The following is a 24436-nucleotide window of genomic DNA, read 5'->3' as shown; positions in this document are numbered from 1 at the left end:
GTCTATCCTGCCCTTAAACTAGTGTCAGCCATCAAAGGCTTCACCCTGTGCATGGAAACAGAATGAGTATGTCCAGTTCAGATTCCCTTGTTAAAAGAAAAGATCCTTTCCCTCGAAGCTGGGAGTCAGTCATCGAGCTCAATTGACAGTGAGTCCATGAAAGAATCCACTTTGCTGATTAACATTCATTTTGCAACACTAATATCCACTAGATAAATTATATAAGTTTGTTGATGCAGAGCACTTAAAATCCTAAAGGCTGATATGAAGGCTACTTTTTGTTGAAAGAAAAACATGTCAGATATTCTAAATAACAAATGAATGACCAAAAATGGACACAGCCTAGTCATTAAAGGCATCACTGGCTAGTTTAAATACCCCTTTATTTTACAATAATATATAACAAATGATCCCATACTTTAGAAGTATTTTACTGAATGAGATCATAAGTGCAGGGTGCAGAGATTATAACTTTATTTGTGGCCAAGACTTTAGTCAGACTACAACTGAGGTGCAGATAAAATGCAACATTTGTCTCCGTTTCAGGTAAAAACCAAATGTCTCCATATACACAAATCTAATGGTTATTGCTTGGACATGCAAGGCCAGGACATCCTGGCCTCCTGTGGCTTATTTATGATCATTCTTTATTGATGTCTTTATATGTTTTCCCTCACAATTATTTAAATATATGAAGAAGAAGTTGGGGGCAGTGAATAGTTTAAAAAAGTTTCACCTACTTTGTATTGGGCTGCTGGAAAAGGTAAATTCATGTTATGAATGAACTATTTTGGCCTTAACTAAGAACATCCTTTAACCATGACTAAATAACACATCCAGTGTATAATTGTGAAGTGAATTTATCTTTTATGAAATGCTGCCTAAAAAGATCTCTTTTCCATTTTAATATTGATGAAATTTTAGTTGTGGACTTCCTTTTAGGCTCAGTTGCTTTGTTTTTGCACAAACCTATATTTATTTACAGTTCCACTGATGACTTTATGTTTATGAATCATAACAACCTGTGTGTTTATGGGCACATTTGTGAACAAAGAACTTGCAGAATCAGAATCACAACATCTGTTGTCAACAGAGAGAAGGATTTTATATCCTCTGTGCTGAACAAACCACATGCGCTTTTGAAGTGCAACAGCTTGCAGGTCTTTGATGCATCAGGTGACTGAAAATAATTTTATATTTAGCATAATTTGAGAAACTGGACTTATATAACAAAGTTTACACCATTCTTCAAAACAACGTGTATTTTTTCCAAATGGACAGCAGCACTGAGGAAAATGACTTGGTAGCTCACCTTGAACAGTGAAATTTGCAGGAAGTAAATAAATGACTAGTTTTTGCATGCTGTATGATGGAAAAAAAGGTTCTTAACCAACTGGACAAACCTCATTTAAAATCCAAACTCAATCTTTAATAAGCGAGAAACTGGAAAATGTCACGGCATGATAATCAATTAATTTCATATCAATGTCAGCCTCCTTTCTGGGCTGAAAATAAACCCAACTCAGAAGTCGCTGCCATCCCTAATCCTTGCTTGGCACTTCTCCGTGATCTTTCCAGTGGATTTGTTAAATATAAAATGTTTGCCGATACCCATATCAGAGACACACTTATGACAAACAGGCTGCTATGAAGAGAGATGCTATTTGCATCGCTTTGATGTGTGCACTCACTGTGACATGATTACAAGTCAGGTTGCCCTCCAATCATGATTTGAACAACACAGTTCATTATTTACAGCCCTTTTCATTTTTATTGAAGAGATGTTGACTCTTTTTGAGAAAAAAAATTAATGTGGAAAATATGCACAACAGTCATGTTGACATAAAAACAGGTTTGACTAACAAAAAACAGTAACATATGATACACATTGAAGGTCTTTGCACATAGACCTTAACGAATCTCATGCAACGGGGTGATCCATGACTGCAAGCTCATATCTCAGTCTTACAAATTAGGGGCAATTTTTCCTCTTAAAGCAGAAATACATGCCTCTACCACTGCTCCCATATTTTTACATAGTGGTGGCAAAAACCAAAGTACTGCTGCAGAACTGTTAAATGCAGAAACACAAGACGATGAAAAATTATATGAAATCACTTTATTCTCAATGTGCGGTGATTCCATTTTTGCAGGAAAGATACAGACTGAAATCTTTGTCTAAAATGGCATGCAGTGAGGCTAACAGGTGGAGCTTTGAAACACAGAGAAGACACAAAACGATTATATCAACAACCTTGCCTACATTGCACACCATAAGCATGCATACATTTTTGTCCACAATTACGGAGATTTAGAGAGAGAGAAGGAGGGAGAAGGGTGAGATTTTGCAGTACAAAATAATGCACCGAATGAACATGTTTAATTTTTTTTTCCTCAATATATTTAACCACCAAAAGACAGAAACAGGACCAACTACAGACAACAAGGAAGAAATAGTGCACCAGAGTAAGTATCTTCTAAACACATACACAAAGACAGATGCAAGAGGAGATAAACGTCAGACAGTTACATTCAAGTCACAGAAAAGGATTTTTTTTCTACAAGCCACATTTCTCAGGCAGTTTTTAAAATCTTAATAATGGCTGAGTGGCACAAATGAGTGACTTAAGACTTTAATGGATTTCTGATACAGCATTTACTGGACTACAAAATATTGATCACGCATGACTTGGGCAGTTTGTTCGGGCAGTGGTCTAAAAGCCATTAGGAGCGCAATCAGTTGGCATTTACAAAATGGGAATGAATGAGCTTGTTTTACTTGTTGTTGGATGTGATGCAAAAGGTGTTCTGATTTCAGAGCACATCGGTTTGTAAAAGACTCGTTGATAGTCTGAACACACTAGTAATGTTTGCTAATGTGTTGTTTCTTGGAATCCTTTACAGGGGCAGTACTTGTAGCTGTCTGGAATATTCTTGGGCCAAAGGATAATGCAGCTAGAAATAAGAGTTGCTGTAGTTTAGCTAGGTAGCTAGCAAGGAAACAATTCTGGAGCGGTGATGCTAACTCTATACTATCAAAACCATAAAGCTAGAATACCTGAGAATTTGAAAATAAATGTAAGAAATGTATATAAAGAATGGAAACTATTTGTCTACTTCTACAAGCACTATTCTTTGGTTTGTTTTACTAATTGCTCTGATTATGGAGGTGTAATGCACGTTGCCATAACTGATTAGTGGCTAACTATCTACTAACACGTTGTTGAAGCAGAAGATGTTCAAGGCAGTTCACAAATAGGCTACGTTGTCACAAGTTCAATAAAATGTGCTCTACATGTCACATTTGGACTTCTGGTGCTTTTTAAAAAAATTCTCAGCATGATTACAGAGCTCACAAAGCACAGAGAAAAGCTAACTTTCTTTTATCGATGGCACAAAAATACACATTTAGAATTAACATTATTTGAGATTGAAACAAGCCTAATCATAACCATAGCGTGGTGAATAATGATTTTTAAAATAGTAATTAAACATTTAAAATATTGAATATTCTTTATCCAAACATACTTTATCAGTATTTAGGGACTCATTAATCATCTTGTACTTCATGTGGGACTTCTGTATGGCAGGAAAAATCATGCTTTGCATGATCATAGTGTGTTGTCTCTAGTCTCAGTGCATATTAAGTATATGATATTTTTGTGTGTTATAATAGCTTAAAAACATCATTCATTGTGAGACAGGACAGCATTGATTGAGGCTTGTAATCTTCTGTGATTAAGTCAGTGTGACTCCAGTTCAAGTCTGGTGGAATGTCTGGAATTTCTGGAATGTTCAACAAGACACTGGAATTAAAGAAAAATAAAAAACAAGGCATGTGAAGATTAATCTGATTTTGTCCTTATCTTTAAAGTTGTGCCTTTGCAGTTTTTTCTTTTTTAACAAACCAGTCCAGACCCTGTGGAGATGGTAAATGTTTCAAAAGGTTATAGGACCTGATGGAGGGTTGTTAAAAACATAGTGTCACCCTCTTCCTTAGCACAATTAGTCAATACCAGTCTGTACAAACCGGCAGTTTAATTAGCCTTTTATTTATTTAAAATATCGCAGTTTTGCTTATCACTCTGAGTCATATGACTAAACATTTTTTAAACAACATGAAACAAATCACCCCACCTTTCCTCTTTTTTTTTTTTTTTTAGTCAATTTAACATGTGTGACCTACACAGGTCTCCATATTACTACAGTAGTTATGTAAACACATCTGTATCTTTAACCTCAACTAACACATTAAGGAGTAACTTAACACACAACAATGAAGATTGTCTGTTATTGCTGATTTGGGACTTTACTCCCATCAGTTCAACCAACGGACACAGCACAACTTCATTTCGAACAATATATTGCACTATTGTCACTGTCTGTTCACAAAGTGTGTACACAACATGGTTGTGTTTGTGAAGTTTCTTTTGTTTTTTCTTTTACATGGAAAAAAAAGAGAAAACAAACAAGATAATGTTTAATATTAACTGGCCCAGTCAACCTTTACATGAACTAATACAAAAACGTCAATACCTGCCACAAGATATGGAACTGAATTTTAAAACCACAAACATGTAAAGCCAGTGAATTAATAGAATTTAAATAATTTCATTTTACTGCTTTAGAGCAACATGGATGTATGGAGAAAAATGTATAGGTTTCTCCATGGAAGAACATTTTAGACACAAAGTCAATTATCACTTTCTGTACATGTTGGATGAAACCTCAGTCAAATAAAATGGAGAACCAGTTATTGCCTCATATCAATGTGGTCTGCTTCAACGTAACAAATAAAATGTCATCCATATATTCACATCACTTCACAACTATTAACTGCATGCTTTGAAAAGATAAAAAAAAAAAAAAGTGAACCAAAAAATGTAAATAATAAATTAACTCCTTCACTTTCTAGTTTACAGAAGTCTTGAATGTTGTACTCTTATAACTCATTTACTGAAAATCAATGAAAAGTGATGGGAAGTTTTCAGGGTGAATCTTCACAACGGTCAACCAATAGATATGCACGTATTTATATACACTCAAATATCACCATGGACACTAAAGGAAAATTTAATCAAATTTTGATATGGTTTGGATAATTTCTTAAACGTTAAAAATATGGCTTATACTCATTCTGTTATATGTCATATTTCACTTATATAGTACTTTTTTCATATATATATATATATATATATATATATATATATATATATATATATATATATACTGAAGCTATTTACAAACAAAAAGGTGGACGATGGGTAATATCTGGTCTTTTTCTGACTTTTGGACATTTGGACAATGTGAACTCAGGTTATCTTATGGACTTTAGATCTGTGTGTTGTATACTTTTTAAGATACGAGTACAGAGTATCAAGGCAGACGCTGTCCAAGAAGTTAAAAAGTATAAATTACTGTCTGAGATCAGATGGTTTAGTTAAAAAAACAAAATCAATGGCACAATGTGCAATTTCAGGACACTTAGAAGTTGCATTGCGGTGTGATGAGAAGTGTGACGGCAGGTTTGGGTGGGGCAGGAAGGTACAGTGTTAATTAGAAGTACATTGTAAGAAGTTGACCATATCTAATCCAGAAATATTACTTTTTATTAAACATATCCATGAGAGGTGCCGGGATAAATTTCATGACCGTATCCACGATGCTTTCTTCTTCCTCCTCATCACCACAGCCGGTGGGAACGGCCTTTTTCGGGCGGGTAAGGCTGCCCTCTGAGGCCTGCTCCATAGCAGCTGCTGCCTCTGCTTCCTTTTCCTCCTTCTTCTTGATGCCATACTGCAAAAAAAAACAACACTGCGTCATTGTATCCTGTTAAACTTACTGAACAAGCAATACAAGATGTAAATGGTATTTGACAGGATGTTAAAATGGACATTATGTGGGGATAACATTAATGATTTTAACAATCCTTCACATGCTTATAAAAAAAACCCAGGTCACATATGTATGCATGCATATATGTTATTAGTAGCATATCAAATTAATGGGTTTGTTTGAAACATTTTTTGAAGTTTTTAAACTTAATTTTCCTTTTTGTTTTCAGTTGTTTATGCTTGTTTTCACTTCACTTGTTGGATTTCAATATTAAAAATCTCATAGGCCTCACAACTTCTACAGCAGAGATACGTAATCCTGAACCTCAAGGGGGGATGTCTTGCAGGTTTTCCAAGTGTCCGTGAACACACCTGATTCAGACTCAGACAAGCTCTGCACATGTCTGCGAAATACACATTGATTTGAATCAAGTGTGTTCCACTAGGGACACTTGGAAAACCTGCAGGAAACCGGCCCTTGAGGACCAGGATTGAGTATTCCTGCTCTACAGCATGTTACGTGTTTTTTTTTTGTCATTCCCACATGTCTTCAAAATACTAGGAAGTGGCGCAGACCTGAAAGAAACCCCTCACTAAAAGGAGCAGTGGATTTTAGTTTGCCCAGTTACAATCCTGATTAATCAACCAGCAGTTTGATGGTTTTTGGAGCAATCTTCCTTTAATGCTCCAGCATAGTTTACCTGTTCAAATGTTCTGATGCTGAATATGTGTAGAGTTAAGACAGATATGTGGTTATAGGAGAAAGGGAGAGGGGTGGGGTAGAGTAAAACGGGAGGGAGGTTCGTCATGAGTCGGCATGTGTGTGCTGACGTAGAAATGGAGGTGGGGTGAGAAATCAGGCTCGTTTTGTGGGGTCTTTTTTTTGTGGTTGTTGCTGGTTGTCCAGCGTGGTTACAGCCAAGTAACCTGTATTGGCTGATAAAGTTGTTGTTTATCTAACAAGTATTCATCTAGTTCTCCCTTTCACAGCATTTCTGTTTGCCCAATTGTACTGTTTGACACTGTAGTCGTGAAAATGGGTTATTTTCAAGGTTAAATTGGACCTCTGCTTTCCCTGAAATAAACAGATCCAGCTGCTAAAAAGGCTCCATGTTTCATGCCTATTTAAAAACAAAACAAAAAAAACAGTTTGCCGTTCCCTTTAACCACAATACTGTGTTGATTATTGTATTGAGGTTCTTTTTAAAGCAATTTTAAAGTGTATTCTTTATTAGAAATGGGTAAAACATGTCCTGTTTAGAGATAATTAGATTATTCAAAAAAGAAAGAACATAGATATCTTTATTCATATGGAGGCAGCTTTAGGCTGGATCCACCTACGTGTAAAGCTGAGCACGCAGCATCTTGTAGCCTTTTGACCTCAGCGTGAACAGCAGCTGCATCCACCTACTTCAGTTACATGCAAATCTAAAGCTTAACATAAAAACTTAAGTTATTGATTGTTTGTGTGTGTGTGTGTGTGTGTCTGTGTGTAGATTATATGGATGCTTAAACTGCTGGTGCCTGTAAATGGTTTTCACTGGATATTTTATGTACCCATTACCAAACCAGGTGAAGTTAGCAGCTGTTCTGGACCATAATTAACTCCAAACCCTGCTCCCCAGCAGATTTCTATTGAGTTGTTTGTCAAAGAAAGAGCACGGGGGGTGTTTTGGATGTAAAAGAAGGCAATATTAGGTGTGAAATCTGTTTAAGCGTCTCCATGCAAATGATTATAACTGGATTTGATATCAATCCAATAATGAAGAGGAAATTACTTTCAAATAATTATGCCACATGAGGTTGGTATCATGTGTGTAAATCCACAAAAAAAAGCAAAAATCTTCCAATGCATGAATGTACGTTTTTTTACTGAAGTTGACAGCAGGGTGAAACAAAACTGTTCAGACAGTCTGAAATATAATTACACATTAATTCAAACACAGCACCCTGAAATGAGAGCCGGAGCTTTTATTAAACAATTCTTCAGATTTGCATTCATCAACACCCATAAGTTCTTTTTTTTCAGTATAGTATTAGATTTTGGGTTTCAGCAGAATGAATCCAGCCGAACTGCAGGGAAAAGGTAACAGAGCACAGGAAGGCCGGCAGGCGGAGCGATGGCTGATCATGAGGCAGAGTAGTGGAAAATTATCCAGACTCCTCCATGACCTCTTTGCTGCTATGCCAGGCACACATTAATGGGATTCGGGAGCAATAAATATTTTAAAAGAAGGCTACTAGAGTCCATTTCTGCTATATGGGGGGCTGTGGGAGCATCTATGTGTCTGGAAGTGAAGCAGATAGGCTGTGCAGAGAGACGACTAAGCCTGAGTGGAAGTTACCTTTCACTGAAGCCTTCAAACAGCTTTATTCTGCAATTCCTAAACCTGTAGTCAAGTTACACTTGTAAAGGCCTTATAGGGCATTTGATTATTTATTTTTATAACACACACATTTGTAATGTTAGTTTAAGATGTGCCACAAGCAATATAAGCAACAGCATTTACAATTTAAATGAGACTGTGGAAAAAAACTCACTTTTTTCAGCATATTTAGCTCCTTTACTGTGAAAATTAATTAATATGGTAAAATAAATCAAATGTTTATTGTTATATTACCGTTCCTAATAAATGAAATCAACTCCTCATATGATTTCTATAAAATGAAAATGAAAATTTCAGAAGTTTTTGACATGTCAAAGTTAATGTCAGCATACGGAAATGCCTTTATTTATGAAGTTAATGACAGAAAACGTTAAAGGTTTTTACTTTAGAGTTTACTAAAGAGTTTCACTTAAAGAACAAAAACATTGGTTTCTTTCTAAGAAGCTGGATGCATTTAAAAAAAAGTATTTAATTGGATACAAAATTAAAAAATGGCCCAAACTAAAAGAAGAGTTTGGATATTGGTATAAAGGAGATATAAACCTGTCAACGACTCTACACACTCCATTCATTTCCTAAAGATGTTGTGAAGTGAGGTGAAAATCGCTGCCGTCCTCCAGCCAGTGACAGGCTATGTTCACGTATGTGAAATTTCACCTTTATTCACATAAACGTGCACCTGGAGGCTTGTGACACAATACTAAAAGTTGAAAAATGCTCAACTTATGTCGCTGTCACATGGCCTTTTAACCGGTCCTCAAGGCTTTCTCTGACTGATCGAGTAGGTCCTGGATTTTTCTGGATCATCCTTGAGGTCTGCCATCAAATGATGATATTCACCAGCTGTATCCTTGTTTTTAAAATAGCATGAACCCAGAGTTGCCTTTTCCTTTCGCAATGTAGAGCTAACAGCAAGATTTCTGTCAAACCTCCCAAATCTTCATCCTTGGTGATTTATCTGTGACATTCTGATTTCAAACTCCCCCCAATATCATAACCAATTAAATTTATTAGAGACAAGCAATCTGAGAGCCCATCAGCCATATAATGATCACAAACAGCCTGATATTTCGTCCTCCCCGTGGTTTTTGGTGACTGGATGAAAAGTGTAAAAGTGCCAAAGCCACATCCATTTAGATGCCATGTAGTGAAATTATAGATAAGTTGTCCATACAAATCTTTTGTATGTGCTTCAGTCACATCAATTATGTAACTTTCTGTATGTATTCTGCTGCTGTTTCATGGAGTTGAACCATCTTGAAGAAATAGCATTCATCTGCAGCTATATTCTGTTTTAAGTCACATTAAACTGGTTGTTATTGGTGGATAAACCACAGCCCAGTTTCAGCAGATGGGATGTGTGGTGGATAAAGTCAAGTATGTCAAATTAGACAAAGTTTCTGCATTGATGTGGTGGAAAGTTTTGATAGGTGGAATCCGCAGTCTGAGTTAAAAGCCTGAGAAATGTCTTTGCTGACGACAAGTAGAAAATCATTCTGGTTATCAGTTGTGGATTTCCTCCCTGCATATTCCTTCATCTTCATTGTTTGTTCTTCATGCCACTTCATCTCGCACTTCTGACTTCCGTGAGTTAAAATGGAGACTGTTAACGTTTAGTCAGCCCCGCTCCACTTTCTCTAATCAAACACTTTCCATAGATATCCTGTCATATTGAACTTTTTTCTCCTTTTTCTTCCTCCAGTGTTTTACCAACTCTGGAGTTCAGAACTGATCCCCAAAGTTTAAAGATAATTTCACAAGAGCTACACATGGAAAACTTTTAAACTCATCCTGGAAGCCCTCAAAGAGTATTAATGTCACATATTCAGTTCATTATTAGCAGTGTCAAGGGGAATATTCCACTGCAAGCTGGAGACACTTTGATAATATTAAAGTTTAATTAAATATTAATCATGACTTCATCAAAGAGAAGATAGCATTGGCTATATGAGAAGCAGTAAGATGCTAAAAAAAAAACACATATGAAGCTGTGAAAGTGAGGCTTGCATACGGAAGATCCAGTATTTTAAGCAGCTTCAATCCTGAATTCTCTTTGAACTTCATCAGATTGCAAACCGAGAAAGGAAGCAGAACCCTTGTATAGATCTCCTTGGCTGATTAATTTTGGGTGGAGCTGTTGGGATTTTAGTGCAATAATTTAAATCTGCTACGTGGAACAAGCCTTGATTTGTCATCTCTAATGTTACTGAAATGTAGCCCACAGTATCCAGTTAAAAACTGACAATATGCACTAAAAGTTACAAACATTTAGGTATTTTTTTACCTTATCCCTGATGCCCTGTCTGATGTTTTCTCTCTCTGCTTCCATCCTTGCATATTTGGCCTTCCTCTCCTCTTCTTGTTGCCTCAGGGCTTCTTGCCTCTCCTCCTCTTTCTTCTGAGCATCGGGGTCCTTCTCTTCCTCTCCACCAAGCATCTTGCCCATGTCTTTGGTGGCCCCTGTTGATTATAGTAACAGAGACAAAGGAATGATTATTGTGTTTAATGGAAAAGAAAAAAAAATTGAATCCTTTTAACGCATGACACTGGCAAATCACACATAATTGCTCATAACGGCTCGCAGTTCTCGCTGATGCTCGCTTTCGATGTGCACACTGGTACATCTAAGATATGGATTATTCAGCAGATATTTCTTTGTATTTTAATTCTCCTTCATGCCAGTGAAAGAGCAGCACAGTCTGCCCTCCTTTGCACCAGAGACAAAAGCGTGTGACAACAGAGGGAACAAGAGGTGAGCAGCATGAACAAGAGCCCGAGATAAAAGAGACTGCAATTAATTATTAGCTATTCTCTTGATTGCCTTTGTGTTGTTCACTTTGGCCTTTGCTATCTCCAAAAGGAATATACATCCTCATGCAAAGGGTCCACTTGGATCATGGGTCAAGACCTGAGAACAAAAGTGTTATTATTGCTGAAAGGACCGTAATACATGGTAGACTGAAGCTCATTCATTTACTGATCCCAATCCTTGCCTGTAATTGTTAGATATGCTAAACAAGAGATCAGACACGCACTACAAATATATTCTACGACCGCTGTCTTCCTTATCGGCTCATTTCTTATGATCTTCTGAATCAAATATTTTATTAATTTTTCACGTTTGAATAAGAGCTCACATTTTAATTTCCAGCTGTTTGTTGATGATGCTTTTGTGTCATTTGCAAATCTCAGATTCTGAATGTTTGAGAAAAGAGGTGCCAAAAATATCATTTCCATAAAGTCATTCCCCGATAAGGTTTGACTTATTCAAAAGGTTTTAACCACTGGATCCTTTCCACTTCTGTGCCTGTGTGGAGCATCTGCTGTGTGCTGCATGCATCAATTGTCATGCTTCACATGTCACTACATGGCTGATGTGTTTTGTCTTATCCAAGAACTCCTGGGAGTTCTGTTCATATTGGATGACTTTGCAATTTATATCCAGTTCTGTGACCTTTCTGAAAGGGTGCACACACTCTATCTTCAGCCATATTGTAGCAGTTATGAACAGATGTTATAGAAAAACCAATAAATAAATAAGAAAATGTCTTTTGTATTCAGTGAAATCACTGATGGCGCTGTCAAAACCTACACAAAAGACGAGTCAGGCCATGTTTAGCTTCAACATTCATTCTTAGAACTTGCCACGTTTTGCAGGAAAGCCCTTGAAAACAAAGATAACCTTTATTTAAGAGCCGATGGTTCATTTTAATAATGACGTCACATCAAAAACTCTTAAGTCCCAATGCTGAAGGTCAACATGTTCAGCTGCTGCCTTCAGATGGCTCTGCCTGCGTGTCCGCGCCCCTCTGCCAGCGGAGCTTCTTTCCAACTCAGCGGCTGGAAATGAGCCAGTGCTTTAACAGTGGTCCGATAAAGCCTGGACCCTTGATTCTATGCTCTCTTTCAACTCACAGGAAAGAAATGGATTTTAATGAGAGCTGGACCTCACAGACCACAACGGGCAAATTTGAAATATGCCTTGCTCTCTCCCTGCCCTCTGTCCAGCACCCTCCCTGTTTTTATTAGGGCCTTTGTCTCCGTCTTGGTCTGTGCTCGGCTGCAGTGCTGAGCATCTAGGGCTCTCTGGAGGGAAAAATCAGAGGCAGAACCATCTGTTTTTGCAGGGAAATTGATGAGACAGTCGTAACCTTGAGGTTTCTTTGTGTAATCTGAGCTTGCAATGTTGATGTACCACAACAAACACAGAGAATAAATAGACATAAGGGAAGTGTCCTACAGTTATTAAGAAGGGAAGACCTTCAAGATGTGTGTCGAAGTTAAACACAAGTTGGACGAAGAATATCTAATTAAATCTTCTACTTTGATTAGGTTTGATATGCTTTGTGTCAAAAACCTTAAAATCTCTTAGGGTGTTTTTGTCCTCCTTTATAAAGAGTTTAGATCCCCATTTGTGGCTCTAAAAAGACCCCATAATATAAAATCCAGCTTGGGACACTTAGATGTATGAGATATATGTTGCCCTGATGGTCTCCTAACAGTTACAATTATTACATGATGAGATTCTTTTTATGGAGGTCTGAAAATAGATAATTGGGAGATTTTGTATAAGGAAAATGTTTCTGTTCACACTAAATTTAAGTGTCCATAAAAAAAACAAAAAAAAAAAAAACCAATAAAAAAAACAGGCAATCAGTGATCAGAAGTAAAAGTACAACATAAAACTTATAAATGTGTGGAAATCATATTTCTTTTTATTCCGATAATGGTTTATCTGTCATTAGCTGTGGGTCGTGACCGAAAGAACCAGATCTCGTATACAGGCGGCTGAAATGGGTTTCCTCCGCAGGGTGGCCGGGCTCTCCCTTAGAGATAGGGTGAGGAGCTCGGTCATCCTGGAGGGGCTCAGAGTAGAGCTGCTGCCCTCCGCATCGAGAGGAACCAGTTGAGGTGGCTCGGACATCTGGTCAGGATGCCTCCTGGACCTCCCTGGTGAGGTGTTCCAGGCACGTTCCTCTGGGAGGAGACCCCGGGGAAGACCCAGGACACGCTGGAGGGATTACATCTCTCGGCTGGCCTGAACGCCTCAGGATCCCCCCCGCAGAGTTGGCAAATGTGGCTGGGGAGAGGGAAGTCTGGGCTTCCCTGCTTAGGCTGCTGCCCCCGCACCAGACCCCGGATAAGCGTCATAAAGATGAAGATGAAGATGAAGGTTTAATCTGAATGCATTTTTCCGTGTAAACATAATTTTTTCTCATGTTATCAATCAGTTAGGAAAAAAGAAACAAGCAAGAAAAGAAAATTTCTCTCCGATTTGTTTTATTATAACTTTGTTAGGCATGGTAAAATAAAACTTTTGACAGCAGGGGTACCTTTTATGAAGCCTCAAATAACACATATATGAGCTTAATTATTGTAGAACAATTCTTTCCCTGGGTATATTTTTTTTCTTTTTTAAATTCAATCATTTTAATGAAACTATTTGCAGGGATTAACAGGTCAATGTATAAAACAGCACAATAATGTAATGCAGCGAAACGTCCTGTTCCTGGGTGATTGATGTTTTGTTTCCTCAACAAAACACACAAAACACAAACCCCATTTCCATATCAAATATGTAATGATAGCTGAAATTTGTGCTGATTTGTGCACACATTTTGTTTTCATCTGTGTTTTTTGCTTTTGCAACATCTGTCACAAATCAGTTGTGTTCCTCTTGACCAGCCGAAGTCGACAAGGCATATGCATGTGCCTTTTTACCTGCTGAAAAACGTCTCAATGTAAACTATATTTGGTCTTTCTCAGTAATAATACTGACTTCAGTCAAAGTTGTTGACCTTACTCAAAGCACATTATCAGCTTACGGGAGAAAATAATGTGATTTATTGACATTTTAAATGCACTGTTTTGTTAAAGACACAGCAGTGGCCATCGAGGAATGCGACGCCGTCTCAGATTTTATTTTGCTACTGATCTCATTATTCTCCGGGCAACCACGTTTTCCACGCGGGCACGGAGGAACTCCAAGGTTTTATTATTAATAACACGTTTCTATGCACTCCTAGAGACTTCTGCATCTCAGAGTCTGACTGTAATGCTCATAAGAAGTCTTAAACATTCTGCTTCCCTTCGCTTTGCCGGAGGACAAAGTAGAACTGCTGATTGGGACCCTAAACTTCTCCGACTTTGTTGCTGGCAGCTTAAGGATATTTCCCGAAGCCTGTGTGAGTGCAGCAATCTTCACGGTGGAGAAAACTTAGAGGAAGAATAACCTTCATCACCTCAGGGATCGTATTTTCACTTTCATCGGGCAGAACAGAGAAACTTTTGAAATTAAAACTTAAAATCTCTTCTGAACCTACAAATGAAAATGTGGCATGACACATATTGTTCCCTTGTTAGCTGATACTTGCACACATATCCTCCCACATTCCTATCATCAGGAGCTATTTTGAACTTCTCATTCTGCAGCACAAGACCCTGAATTATTTATAAATGCTGTCTATAACGTTTGATTACACTGTGGTTTTATAAAATGTGTTTACATTTTAATACAGTTATGAGGGAAAAATGTTACTTTGGATTGTTTATTTTGCATGGATTTGTTTACATTGTGAACACCAGAGTGTTTTTATTAAAACTGTTTTCTCTAAAACTTATATGCAGTTTTCTTCACTTTAATGTTGAAAACAGTTCAGGGTCATTTTCCCTCTACATGCTCTTAACTTGTTCTGTCCTGAGGAAAGATGGTACCCTAATCCATAGTTATGTTGATGACACTTAGATTTACCTGCCTCTACAACCAGGGTGCAAACTACAGGGGAGCTGGGGGAGCTAAAGCTCCACTGAACAAGAGTTCACCTAGAACCACGATTTATGACACTTTAGCGGAGCTACTTAATACTGACAATAAAATGTATGCTGATTTTTCCTCAGTCTTAACATCTTTTATTTTTCCAGTGACTTAGCATCCTGACACATTTAATGGGGTTGGGGGGGGGGGGTATCCTCATGAGACAAGATTTTACATGTTTGCTCTGTTGTGTATATGCGAGTTTCATAGGTTGTTTTGAAGGGGGATTTGGCAGGTAATACTTTAATTTGCTTTTTCTTTTGCTTTTGATGTAAAGCACTTTGTGCTACACTTTTTATTGTATAAGTGTATTTATAAAGTTTGATTGATTGATTAAATGATTGAGTGTTTGTTTTATTGATTAATTACAAATTCACCGTACCCTAAGTACAACTGTGGATGCTATTATTGTTATTAGGGATGCACCAATACCGATATCACTATCTGTATCAGCTCAATACTGTGTATGTACTCGTACCTGGTAATAAAAGTATTCCAATACCACACCAGATACCTCTATCATAGAAGTTAATATACAAGGTTGTGCAAACATGCTCCAGTCCAGTGGGGGGGCAGTAGCACGCCATGAAATAAAAGTACACTGGGCTAAAAGGTCAGTGCACCGTCCTTAAACAGGTCCGCTGTGTGGAGGTATTTCAACGTAACCGATAGTGACAAAACTAAAGCAAACTCCAAATTATGTACAGCAAAACTGTCAAGAAGAGGAACAAGCGTAAGAACTTTTAAAACTAGCAATTAAACATCTCAGAAATCATCACAGTGCAGGGAGTTTGCGATCAACAGCGGGAAACAGCACCATCCAACTCTGCAGCAAATCATGGGAAAGATGTCGAGGTACAACACGTATGCTGTGAAAACAACAGAAGCTCTTGCCCAGTACATTGCTCTTCATGACCCGCCGTTGTCAGTGGTTCACAATACGGGATTTTGAAGCCTTCTCGCTGTACTGGAGCTGAGGTATGAGATTCCTAGCCGGCACCATATTACTGACACTGTGTTGCCAAAACTACATGATTTTATGAAGGGGCTCATCCACGGCCTGTTACAAGAAATTTAGCTTCACCACTGATATCTGGACCAGGACCGTCGCACATTTATAGGTGTATCTAAGTAAAATTTGCCAATTTAAAATAAAACTTGTTGAAATTGTTACATCTGTAATGTTATTACATATGTATTGGTGAGGTAACTTAAAAGGATGGGTAATTCATTACAACCTAATGAAATCTTACACAGTTATAACAGCAATAATAACCATAGCTACAATAATGTTCACATAAGCAGATTTGGTGTCGGCAAATATCGGTATCTGCAGATATTCAAATTTCAGATGTTCGTATTGGATCAGAACGCCCAAAAAGTGGATTGGTGCATCCCTAATAAATATTTGATTATTTAAATTAATTTATTTAAGTTTCTTGTGGGTCTGCGTTTAGTAACAAGGTAAAAGAAGGAAATGAGTTGCTGAAGGTTGTTAACAGTATCAGTAGCTTATGTTCTTTGGGGCAAGATATCAGTTGGCATCATGTTCTTACATGCCGAAGAAAAGCGGCTCCCCCAAGCCTGTGGTATGGTCTACACACCGTCTACAAGTCCACAATTCTTTTCCATTAAAAACTCTGGTAAAATGTCTCTCACTGAGAAAAACCTGGATGACCCTGAACCTTCTGAAAGATAAAACGGGGACCGACCTTTATCAATGATAATTAGACCTAATGGTGTTTGTAGATCTGTTAGCTAAATATGATCAAATCAGCAGGAGAAAACATTCTATAATTGCTTTGACTGAGGTACACATAGAAGATTTGTATAGACAAGAGTCCATAGTGAGATAGTAATATTGAGCTGAATGTCACCTATTTTATGATAAGATATTGTGATTGTTTCCATGATTTGAGCTAAAGGGAGGAGGTAGAAAATGAACGCTAGGGGCCCTGAAATGGAGCCTTGGGGAACACAGTATTTCACCTTTGTTTTATAGAGGCCTATATTTACCAGCTGACTTGTCCCCATTCTCCAAGCATGACTAAAAATAATTCAGAACTGGACCACAGCTCCCAAGTTGGTCTCATGTCATGGTGCTCAATCAAGGCTTTTTCAAGGGCAGCTTCACAGCTTTGGTCGAAATGATGACTGAATGATGTCAAAGCCATTGTTCAGTCCAAACAATTTCTAAGGGTGTTGACAAATAACCATTCAGTCATTTTACCTACGTATGGGCAGTATGAAATGTCTCAAACAATACCAAAATATTGTACATTTTGATGTGTTTTTTCAATAGAAAAGAAAAACAAAACAACAAGCAGTTTAATTTCAGTATCAATGTTCCAACTCTGTTTCATCTCTGTGTTATTGATCATCTCCGTCTTCTCCTGATCCTTGCTGTCATTCCCACATATCGCTGTTTACTTTTGTTTGTCTCTCCCAAAGCTCCACATGACTGATCTCCATGCTCAAGGCTAATTAGCTCGTCTGATTGTGACAAAGTTGCTGTGCAGAAGTCTGTGACAGTTGTCATTCCCAAAAGCCTTGGTGTCGTCAAAAGCTGCCTGCTGTGGAGTCTCGAAGCTGTGCAACGAGAAAGCTCCAGAGAAAGATATCAGAGAAAAAATAAATAAATAAAAAGAAGCAAACACAAAAACTGCGTTTAAAGTACTTAATTGGAATAACTGAATAAATTATTCCTCACCAGTGTTTTAGCGTCTGATAGATATATATGTTCACTGTTGCTTTAAACGGCGGGAGACAACCAGAAATATTTGTTGTAATTAATGCCACATGCAGCTAAAATTTGTAAAGCTGAATAAAGCTCAAATATAGATATTGCTGTATACTTAGTCTCCAGTGCAACATAATCATTAGTCTAATATCTAGTATGTTCTGTAAGTGGGAAAAAGTCAATCATGAAGAATTTGTACTGATGAAGAGAAAATGCACTGATAAACCTAAATCCAGGTCAAGAAAACAATCAGTTTTCTTTAATGTGTTTTTTTTTCTTCCAGGCCTCTTCAAATTGTGTTAATCCATCAAGCTACCTGTTTTCTATATCCACTTTAATCTAATTCAGAGTTACAGGGTGGCTAAAGTCTCCCTCAGTTGTCACTGAGCAAAAGACTTTAATGGGATTGTCCTTCACTATGAAGAATACTTTCTCAAGTGCAAAAATGGACTTTACAGAATATGATGCATAATTGAATTCAAAATCTTGTTTTTTTCTGTTCTTTTTGCCAATCCAGTGTCCCATAAAATCCTGTATTCTACCTAATGAAATGTTTCATGTCTTTGACTACAGAAGAAGTTAAACTTGGTTATTTTTCCTTATTTCTAACCGCTGCATCTGAACTAGAAAGTCTGAGTAAAATAAGGTAAAAGATGAATAATTGTTTATGTGAATTCTACAGGAGATTTTTTTATGAACAGATTCTGCATCAACATATTTTACTGGTTAAAACTTTTATAATTCTAATCTTTGGAAAAACAGGACCATGAAAGCTCCCTCTGGTGTTGGTAAGGTGGCTCTGGGAATTCAGACAAGTGAATCATGTCAATATGAAAGCAAGTCCTGATCGCCTCAGCTCTATTCTAAACTAAGACTCAGGGAATCCATTGGTTTCATTGGACTCACTTTAGGATTTGTTGTTTCAGCACCGTGGATGGCAGAAAGAAGACTCCAGCAAAACTCTCACAAAAGCCGTTGTGTAATTTGATCCATAAGGGAACGTATGCCTGCAGTCTTCTTTAGAGCAATGTAGTCACCGAGCGAGTTCTCTTAAAATGTGGCAGCTTCATTTAACTTTTAAGAGCAAACATAAGCATGCAACATTGGCGCCCAGTAAGTTAGATCATTTTACAGCTTTTGGGATTATGAAACTCTCACATCTTATACTGTAGACCAGCCTGTTACACATTATGCTGAGCAGCTGTTTCCTCATTTTTGATAAAAGGTCAATACATCACCAAGCTTGCACTGTATAGCATACTTATGCTAAATTAAATGCTAATTTATGCACTGTAAAAAATATTCCAACGAACCTTCTGGAAAGACTGAAAGAGGAACGTCTAGAGTATTATCAACCTCACTCTTCTCTACAAGTTCCAAGCAAACCAATCAATAGATGTAAAATAATAATAATTTTTAAAAAAAAGAAAAATATTTTTAAATATTTTTACAAAAAAAAAAAAAAAAATTGGTGATGCAGATAAAAACAAACAAACAAACAAAACATTCAGAGCCATGAATGCCAACTTAAAGGATTTTTAGGCCAGCTGAGGCCTGGAGGCTAATTTTAAAGTCTGAGAAGGCTTAGTGGGAAAAAGTGCAAATTGAAAACGGATCAGGAAGTTTAAAAGTTATGGATGACTGGGTCAAGAGGTGGATTTGACTGTGAACAGTTACATAAGGTCAGGCATTAAATTTAGAGTGTGTGAAAACACAAGAGAGTATGTAAGCATCAGTGATGCTTAGTGTGTGTATGTGTGTGTATATGTGCAGAACAAAATGTTTAGCCTCCAATTCCCTCCCTGTGTCTGTAGTTGGGTGGCGTGTTTGAACAGATCTATCCTTGTTCCTGTGTGCTATTAAAGTTAGATCAAGTGCATGTCCTCCAGGTGCATCTGGGCTCTGAGAGCGTTTTCACTGCATGTGGGAATTATGGTTGCGTGTTTTGAACTGAAGCCACACAAGCAAAAACCCCTGCGGAGCGACAAGGCATCTGGAGAAAGACTGTGGAAAAAAGAAAAACGATGGATAGAATTAAAACTGAGAATTAGAAGAAAAAAACATATCCACAAAAGTAAATGAAAGAGAAGGGAAGAATTTATATGTGAGTGAAAGAAAAAATGAGAAAACTTCACAAGGAGAGAAAAAAAAGGAACATTGAGAGAGGGAAATCAAGAGATATCAATGTCATGAAAAATGAGAGAAAGAAGAAGGGAAACTGATTCTAAGGAGAGAATAGAAAGGAAAACTAAATAAAAAGGCATAAATCGACTGTTGGAGTGAGAAAATGGACTACAGCTCAGAAAAACAAGTGATAGTGGAAAAGAGCAGAAAACAGCGGGACCAGCTCAAGGACTGCATGTTCCTGCTCCTCCATCTGTCACCAGTCCTCAACAGTCCCACGGCTGCAGAGCAGCAGGTCCCTCCTCAACCCCCGTGGCTCACACCAGACGTCCAGACCGTCTTCATCAACCTGCTGCCCTGAGCTGAGCAAGAAGGTGGTCCCAAAACCCAGTAGGAGTAACACCAATGGGACCTCATCAACAGAGAGCTGAAAGCATTGGAAACATTGGTTGTCCAACCTTTTCCAGTTCCCTCCACAACTTACATGTCACATGATTTAGAGGTATGTTCTGAACAGAAGCCCTGACCATGATGGTTTCCCAAATCATTCGGTAGTTCAGCCACAAATTAATGGATAGATTGTGATCATACAATAAAAAAATGAATTTAAAGTTATTTTCCTTGATCTCTTAGGACAACGTTTTGGTGTTACGTAAAGTTTAAAAGGAAAAAAAATGACCAAACAGCAGTAGGAGTATGAGAATAAAACGTTCAGCACTGGAGCTTTTAATGTTGAATAAATATGTAGAAGAAATGGATTTGGATGGTTTATTTAATGTAATCGGATCGTGTCGTTACACAGATACAACTCTCTTATACATATTCTATCATATACTTTTAGTGTTCACATCAGAAGTTAGAGTAAAAAGTATTTGTGAATAGGTTGGTAAGAAAAGAAAGGAAACAGAAATTCACAAACAGGAACTTTGACTCTGAAGGTTGCTCAGATTGCCACATTTTTCCAGATGAAACCCAACGAGTATGAATGTACAAATATCATCATGTGTTGGTTTGGAAGTTGTAGCAAGAAAAAAATGTGAGATGGAATGATCTCTTTACTTTTTCTTAAGGATGCTGCAATGTTTCCTGTGTTAAAGGATTCACTCTTATTTCCAGGAAGTCAAAAAGCTCTTTATCATGTTTTACTCCGATACTTTGGCTATTTCTTCCTTTTAAGGACTCTCCTCGGATAAAAAGACTATTAATGTAGATCCACACAAAAGACCATGAAGAAAAAAAGGAAAGAAAGAGAAATGTCTATTTTATGCCACACATTGTCACGTTTCAACAATCACTACCACCATCATGCTTGAGAATATTACACACTACAGTTATGTCCAAGATATAAACCATAAAAATCTAATTTCCCTCCTGCTGCGTGCTGGTTTGACAGTTTGAATTGTATGAAAGGTTAAGGCAACATTTTAATTGGACAGGAGGATTTGTTGTGTTTTTACCAAGTTAGCCACATAATCTGTGTTAATGTCATCTTGGTGACAAAGAAATGGTGAGAAAAATCACATAATTAATCACACTAGCTTTATAAAAACAGCAATGCTCAGGTAAAAAAAGAAAAAAAAACTAACGAGTAAATGTTAATGAAGTGACAAAAAAAAAAATCCTTTCCAACTTCTTAAAGTTCACAGATGCATCGTGATGCTTTCAGATATCTGTGGCTGTTTTTATTTATTTATTTTTTATCTCCCACACAAGGTTTTTCCTGATGTCACAAGTTAAACAGATCTTTTGTTAAAGCAGCACTGACTCACTTTTCGCGCTGAGCTGTCCGTGCTCATCCTCCCCATTTTACTGGCTTTTTGGAACACAGCTGTCCTTGGAGAGCTCAAGCAGCACATTGGGTGAGAAAAATTTCCATGTTTTGCACTGAATATTGCCTTCCTACTGCTGAGAGTTACAGACTGTCATGGGGGAAAAATTACTTTATAGTTGAATCAGATCTCCTGTGTGTCCTCGAGCCTCTCCCTATTCTTTCCCTTGTGGGCAAGAATGCCATTCAAGTGAAGCTTTGAATGCAACCGTTTAGTTTCACAAACAATATATCTTTTATTAGTCACTTCTATTCATCATAGAAAAGCTAAAAGAGTAAAAAAAAAATCACCTGGAGAAGTGAGAAAAAATTAATTTAGTTGAACAATGCAGTTTGATGTTGAAAAGCGTAGTTTTTCAGCAGGAATACATTATTGTCTTACCAAGACCAAAAATCTAACTTATTAGCACCTTATAATGCTGCCATTTATTTCAACACAACCATAAATAAACATTTAACTGAATTACAGCAGGGGTAGTCTAACAAACTTAGTAGAAAGGAATGTAAATGGTATGAGAGAGAATTTGTATTGCTTAAAACAACCGAATAGTGATGAACCTCACACAGTCTGTTCAGGTAGATAAAGTCAAGGAAAGCGCCTACCAGGCAGGACTATTTACCGCCGTAGAGGAAGGGACAGATGTCAACATCAGAGGCCAGAACCTACGATGGCTTGTAAAAATATATATATATACAGAGTTTATTCTTAGATCCTAGAGAATGGATTTTTCTAATTATTTCATATAATTGACCCACACATGACAGTGTATATGAAAACTACCAGTCAAAAGTTAGGACACACTCACTGGAAATAATGAGACAGCATGTTCCAACCTTTGATGCTGGATCCCACCCCCCAACACTGCTTCTTTGCCTCTACTTAAGATATGATGCCCGTTACCCTCATAAATATGTTAGCAGCAACCGCAAGATTTGTTTTTATTTTTCCGTACTGATGAAAAGAGCTCCGATGCTTCCTTTGAAATCTCTGTTATCACAGGAAATAGTGGAAAATTGGTGAAGAAAGAGGAAAATGATTCACAACTTGTTGCAGCTGTAGCTTTAAAAGTGATGCAGGATAATGTTTTATCTATTTTCATAACTGTAGTTTGTGTTTATACATATGAGAAGATGATACAGAAAACTTTGTAAACCACAACCTTGAAGCCATCCATCAGTTAGCACCAAGAAATGTTTTTTTTGTTTTTTTGTTTTGCTTTTTTTTTAGATAATTTTTTTTTTTTGTTATGTATAAATAATTTAGTAAATCATTAAAATGGTCTGAAAATGATCCCATGAATATAATTTCCCATATTTGGAACAATCTCCCAAAACATTTTTTGCATATTTGCTGTTACAACAATTGCAATTTTTGTGGATGTTTTACCCTTTTGACTGTAGATCTTATCATTTCTCAAGAATATATTACTTTTAAGTGGCAATATTACAAAAATATTTCATTCTGTCGGAGAATCTATTATAATTAATTTGAAGAACAAAGTTAACTTAAATGAAATAAAACTGCAGTGCGATGAAGACAAAAACAGCCCTCTGTGGATATCCACGGACACCGGTGTAAATGAACCTTGGCAGCAGAGGCAGTGAAAGTAAATGACCGTGTCAGTGGCTGAAAGATTCAGAAAACCAGGCAGAAACATGGAATTATTTTTCATGCCCCTGAAGCAAAATGAAGAGGACACACTCGAGATGTGAGCTTTACAGTAGCCATCCCTCCCCCACCAAAAACATACATCTGGAAATCTCTGGGACACGTGAGGAGAGGTGGCTCAGGGTGCATCGTTCGTGTGCTTTATCACCCGTTCACAACCATTATCAATGGAAGACAGCTTCACGGAGCGTGCACCCGGTGATGAGCGAGCAGAGGCAGACGGCATTCATCACCTCTGATGTTAGCGCCATGGACTAGGCAAACCACCCTTCTACACACACACACATGCAAACATGCATGACATGCAGGCGGGGGGGAATCCAGTTTAAAAGACAGCCTACTGTGCTGATGAGGATGTAGTCACTGACAGTGACACAGAGGAGATTACAGAGAAAACACACATGTCAAAACACTCTTTCACTGTTGAGAAACATAAATTTACTCCAATCCTAAACTCAGGTTCATAATCAGCTTTTTTACTATATATCTTCATCACCTTTATCATCATCATCATCATCATGCTTCAGGCTTTTGAATTCTCATTTAACTGGTAATTGTTGCAATTGATCAGAATCTGCATTCATTTTCTTTAAAAATAATTAAACCTTTGTTTTTCAGACAACAAGCAGCTAACTTGTTTTCTTTAGGTGTTGATGTTGAGAAATGACAAAACACTCAGCTTCCGTACCTGCAGACTGGATTTTATGTGGAAAATCGCTCAATCCACACACACTCTCATCATGCGTCACAGCTACACATTTTACTTCAAAATGTCTTTTTATTTATTTCGCCAAAAAACCTATAAAAATAAAGATGAAAAGCAAAAGAAAAATGCACAAAAATAAAAACAAACTGTGTTTGAAGCAACATCTGAAGTTATTAACTCACATAAAACAAAGACAAACGAGCCTAAAATTTATGATGCTGTGCTGCTTCTTACATTTTTCAGCAGAATCTCGTTCTCTCCTGGATGTTCAGCGGTTATATGCGTCTGGCTTTGTCTGGAATTTAGGTCTCACAACTTCATCTGCCTCTTCAAA

General features: G+C 37.4%; 1 protein-coding gene across 1 annotated transcript in view; it reads right to left on the bottom strand.

Annotated features, from left to right (window-relative positions):
- Positions 1-5601: 5601 nt before the first annotated feature.
- cplx1 (complexin 1) overlaps positions 5602-24436 on the bottom strand; it is a gene marked incomplete at both ends in the record, with an annotated part of 62089 nt that continues 43254 nt past the window's right edge. Inside the window, 2 exons of the mRNA XM_079250491.1 lie at positions 5602-5796; positions 10506-10681. Coding sequence (XP_079106617.1) covers positions 5602-5796; positions 10506-10681 — 371 coding nt within the window. The remainder of the gene's footprint in view (positions 5797-10505; positions 10682-24436) is intronic.

The sequence above is a fragment of the Telmatherina bonti genome (genome assembly GCF_933228915.1).
Source record: "Telmatherina bonti genome assembly, chromosome: 12".
Lineage (NCBI taxonomy): Eukaryota > Metazoa > Chordata > Actinopteri > Atheriniformes > Telmatherinidae > Telmatherina > Telmatherina bonti.
Note: the sequence above shows the minus strand (reverse complement) of the source record. Positions and strands in the feature narration are given on the sequence as shown.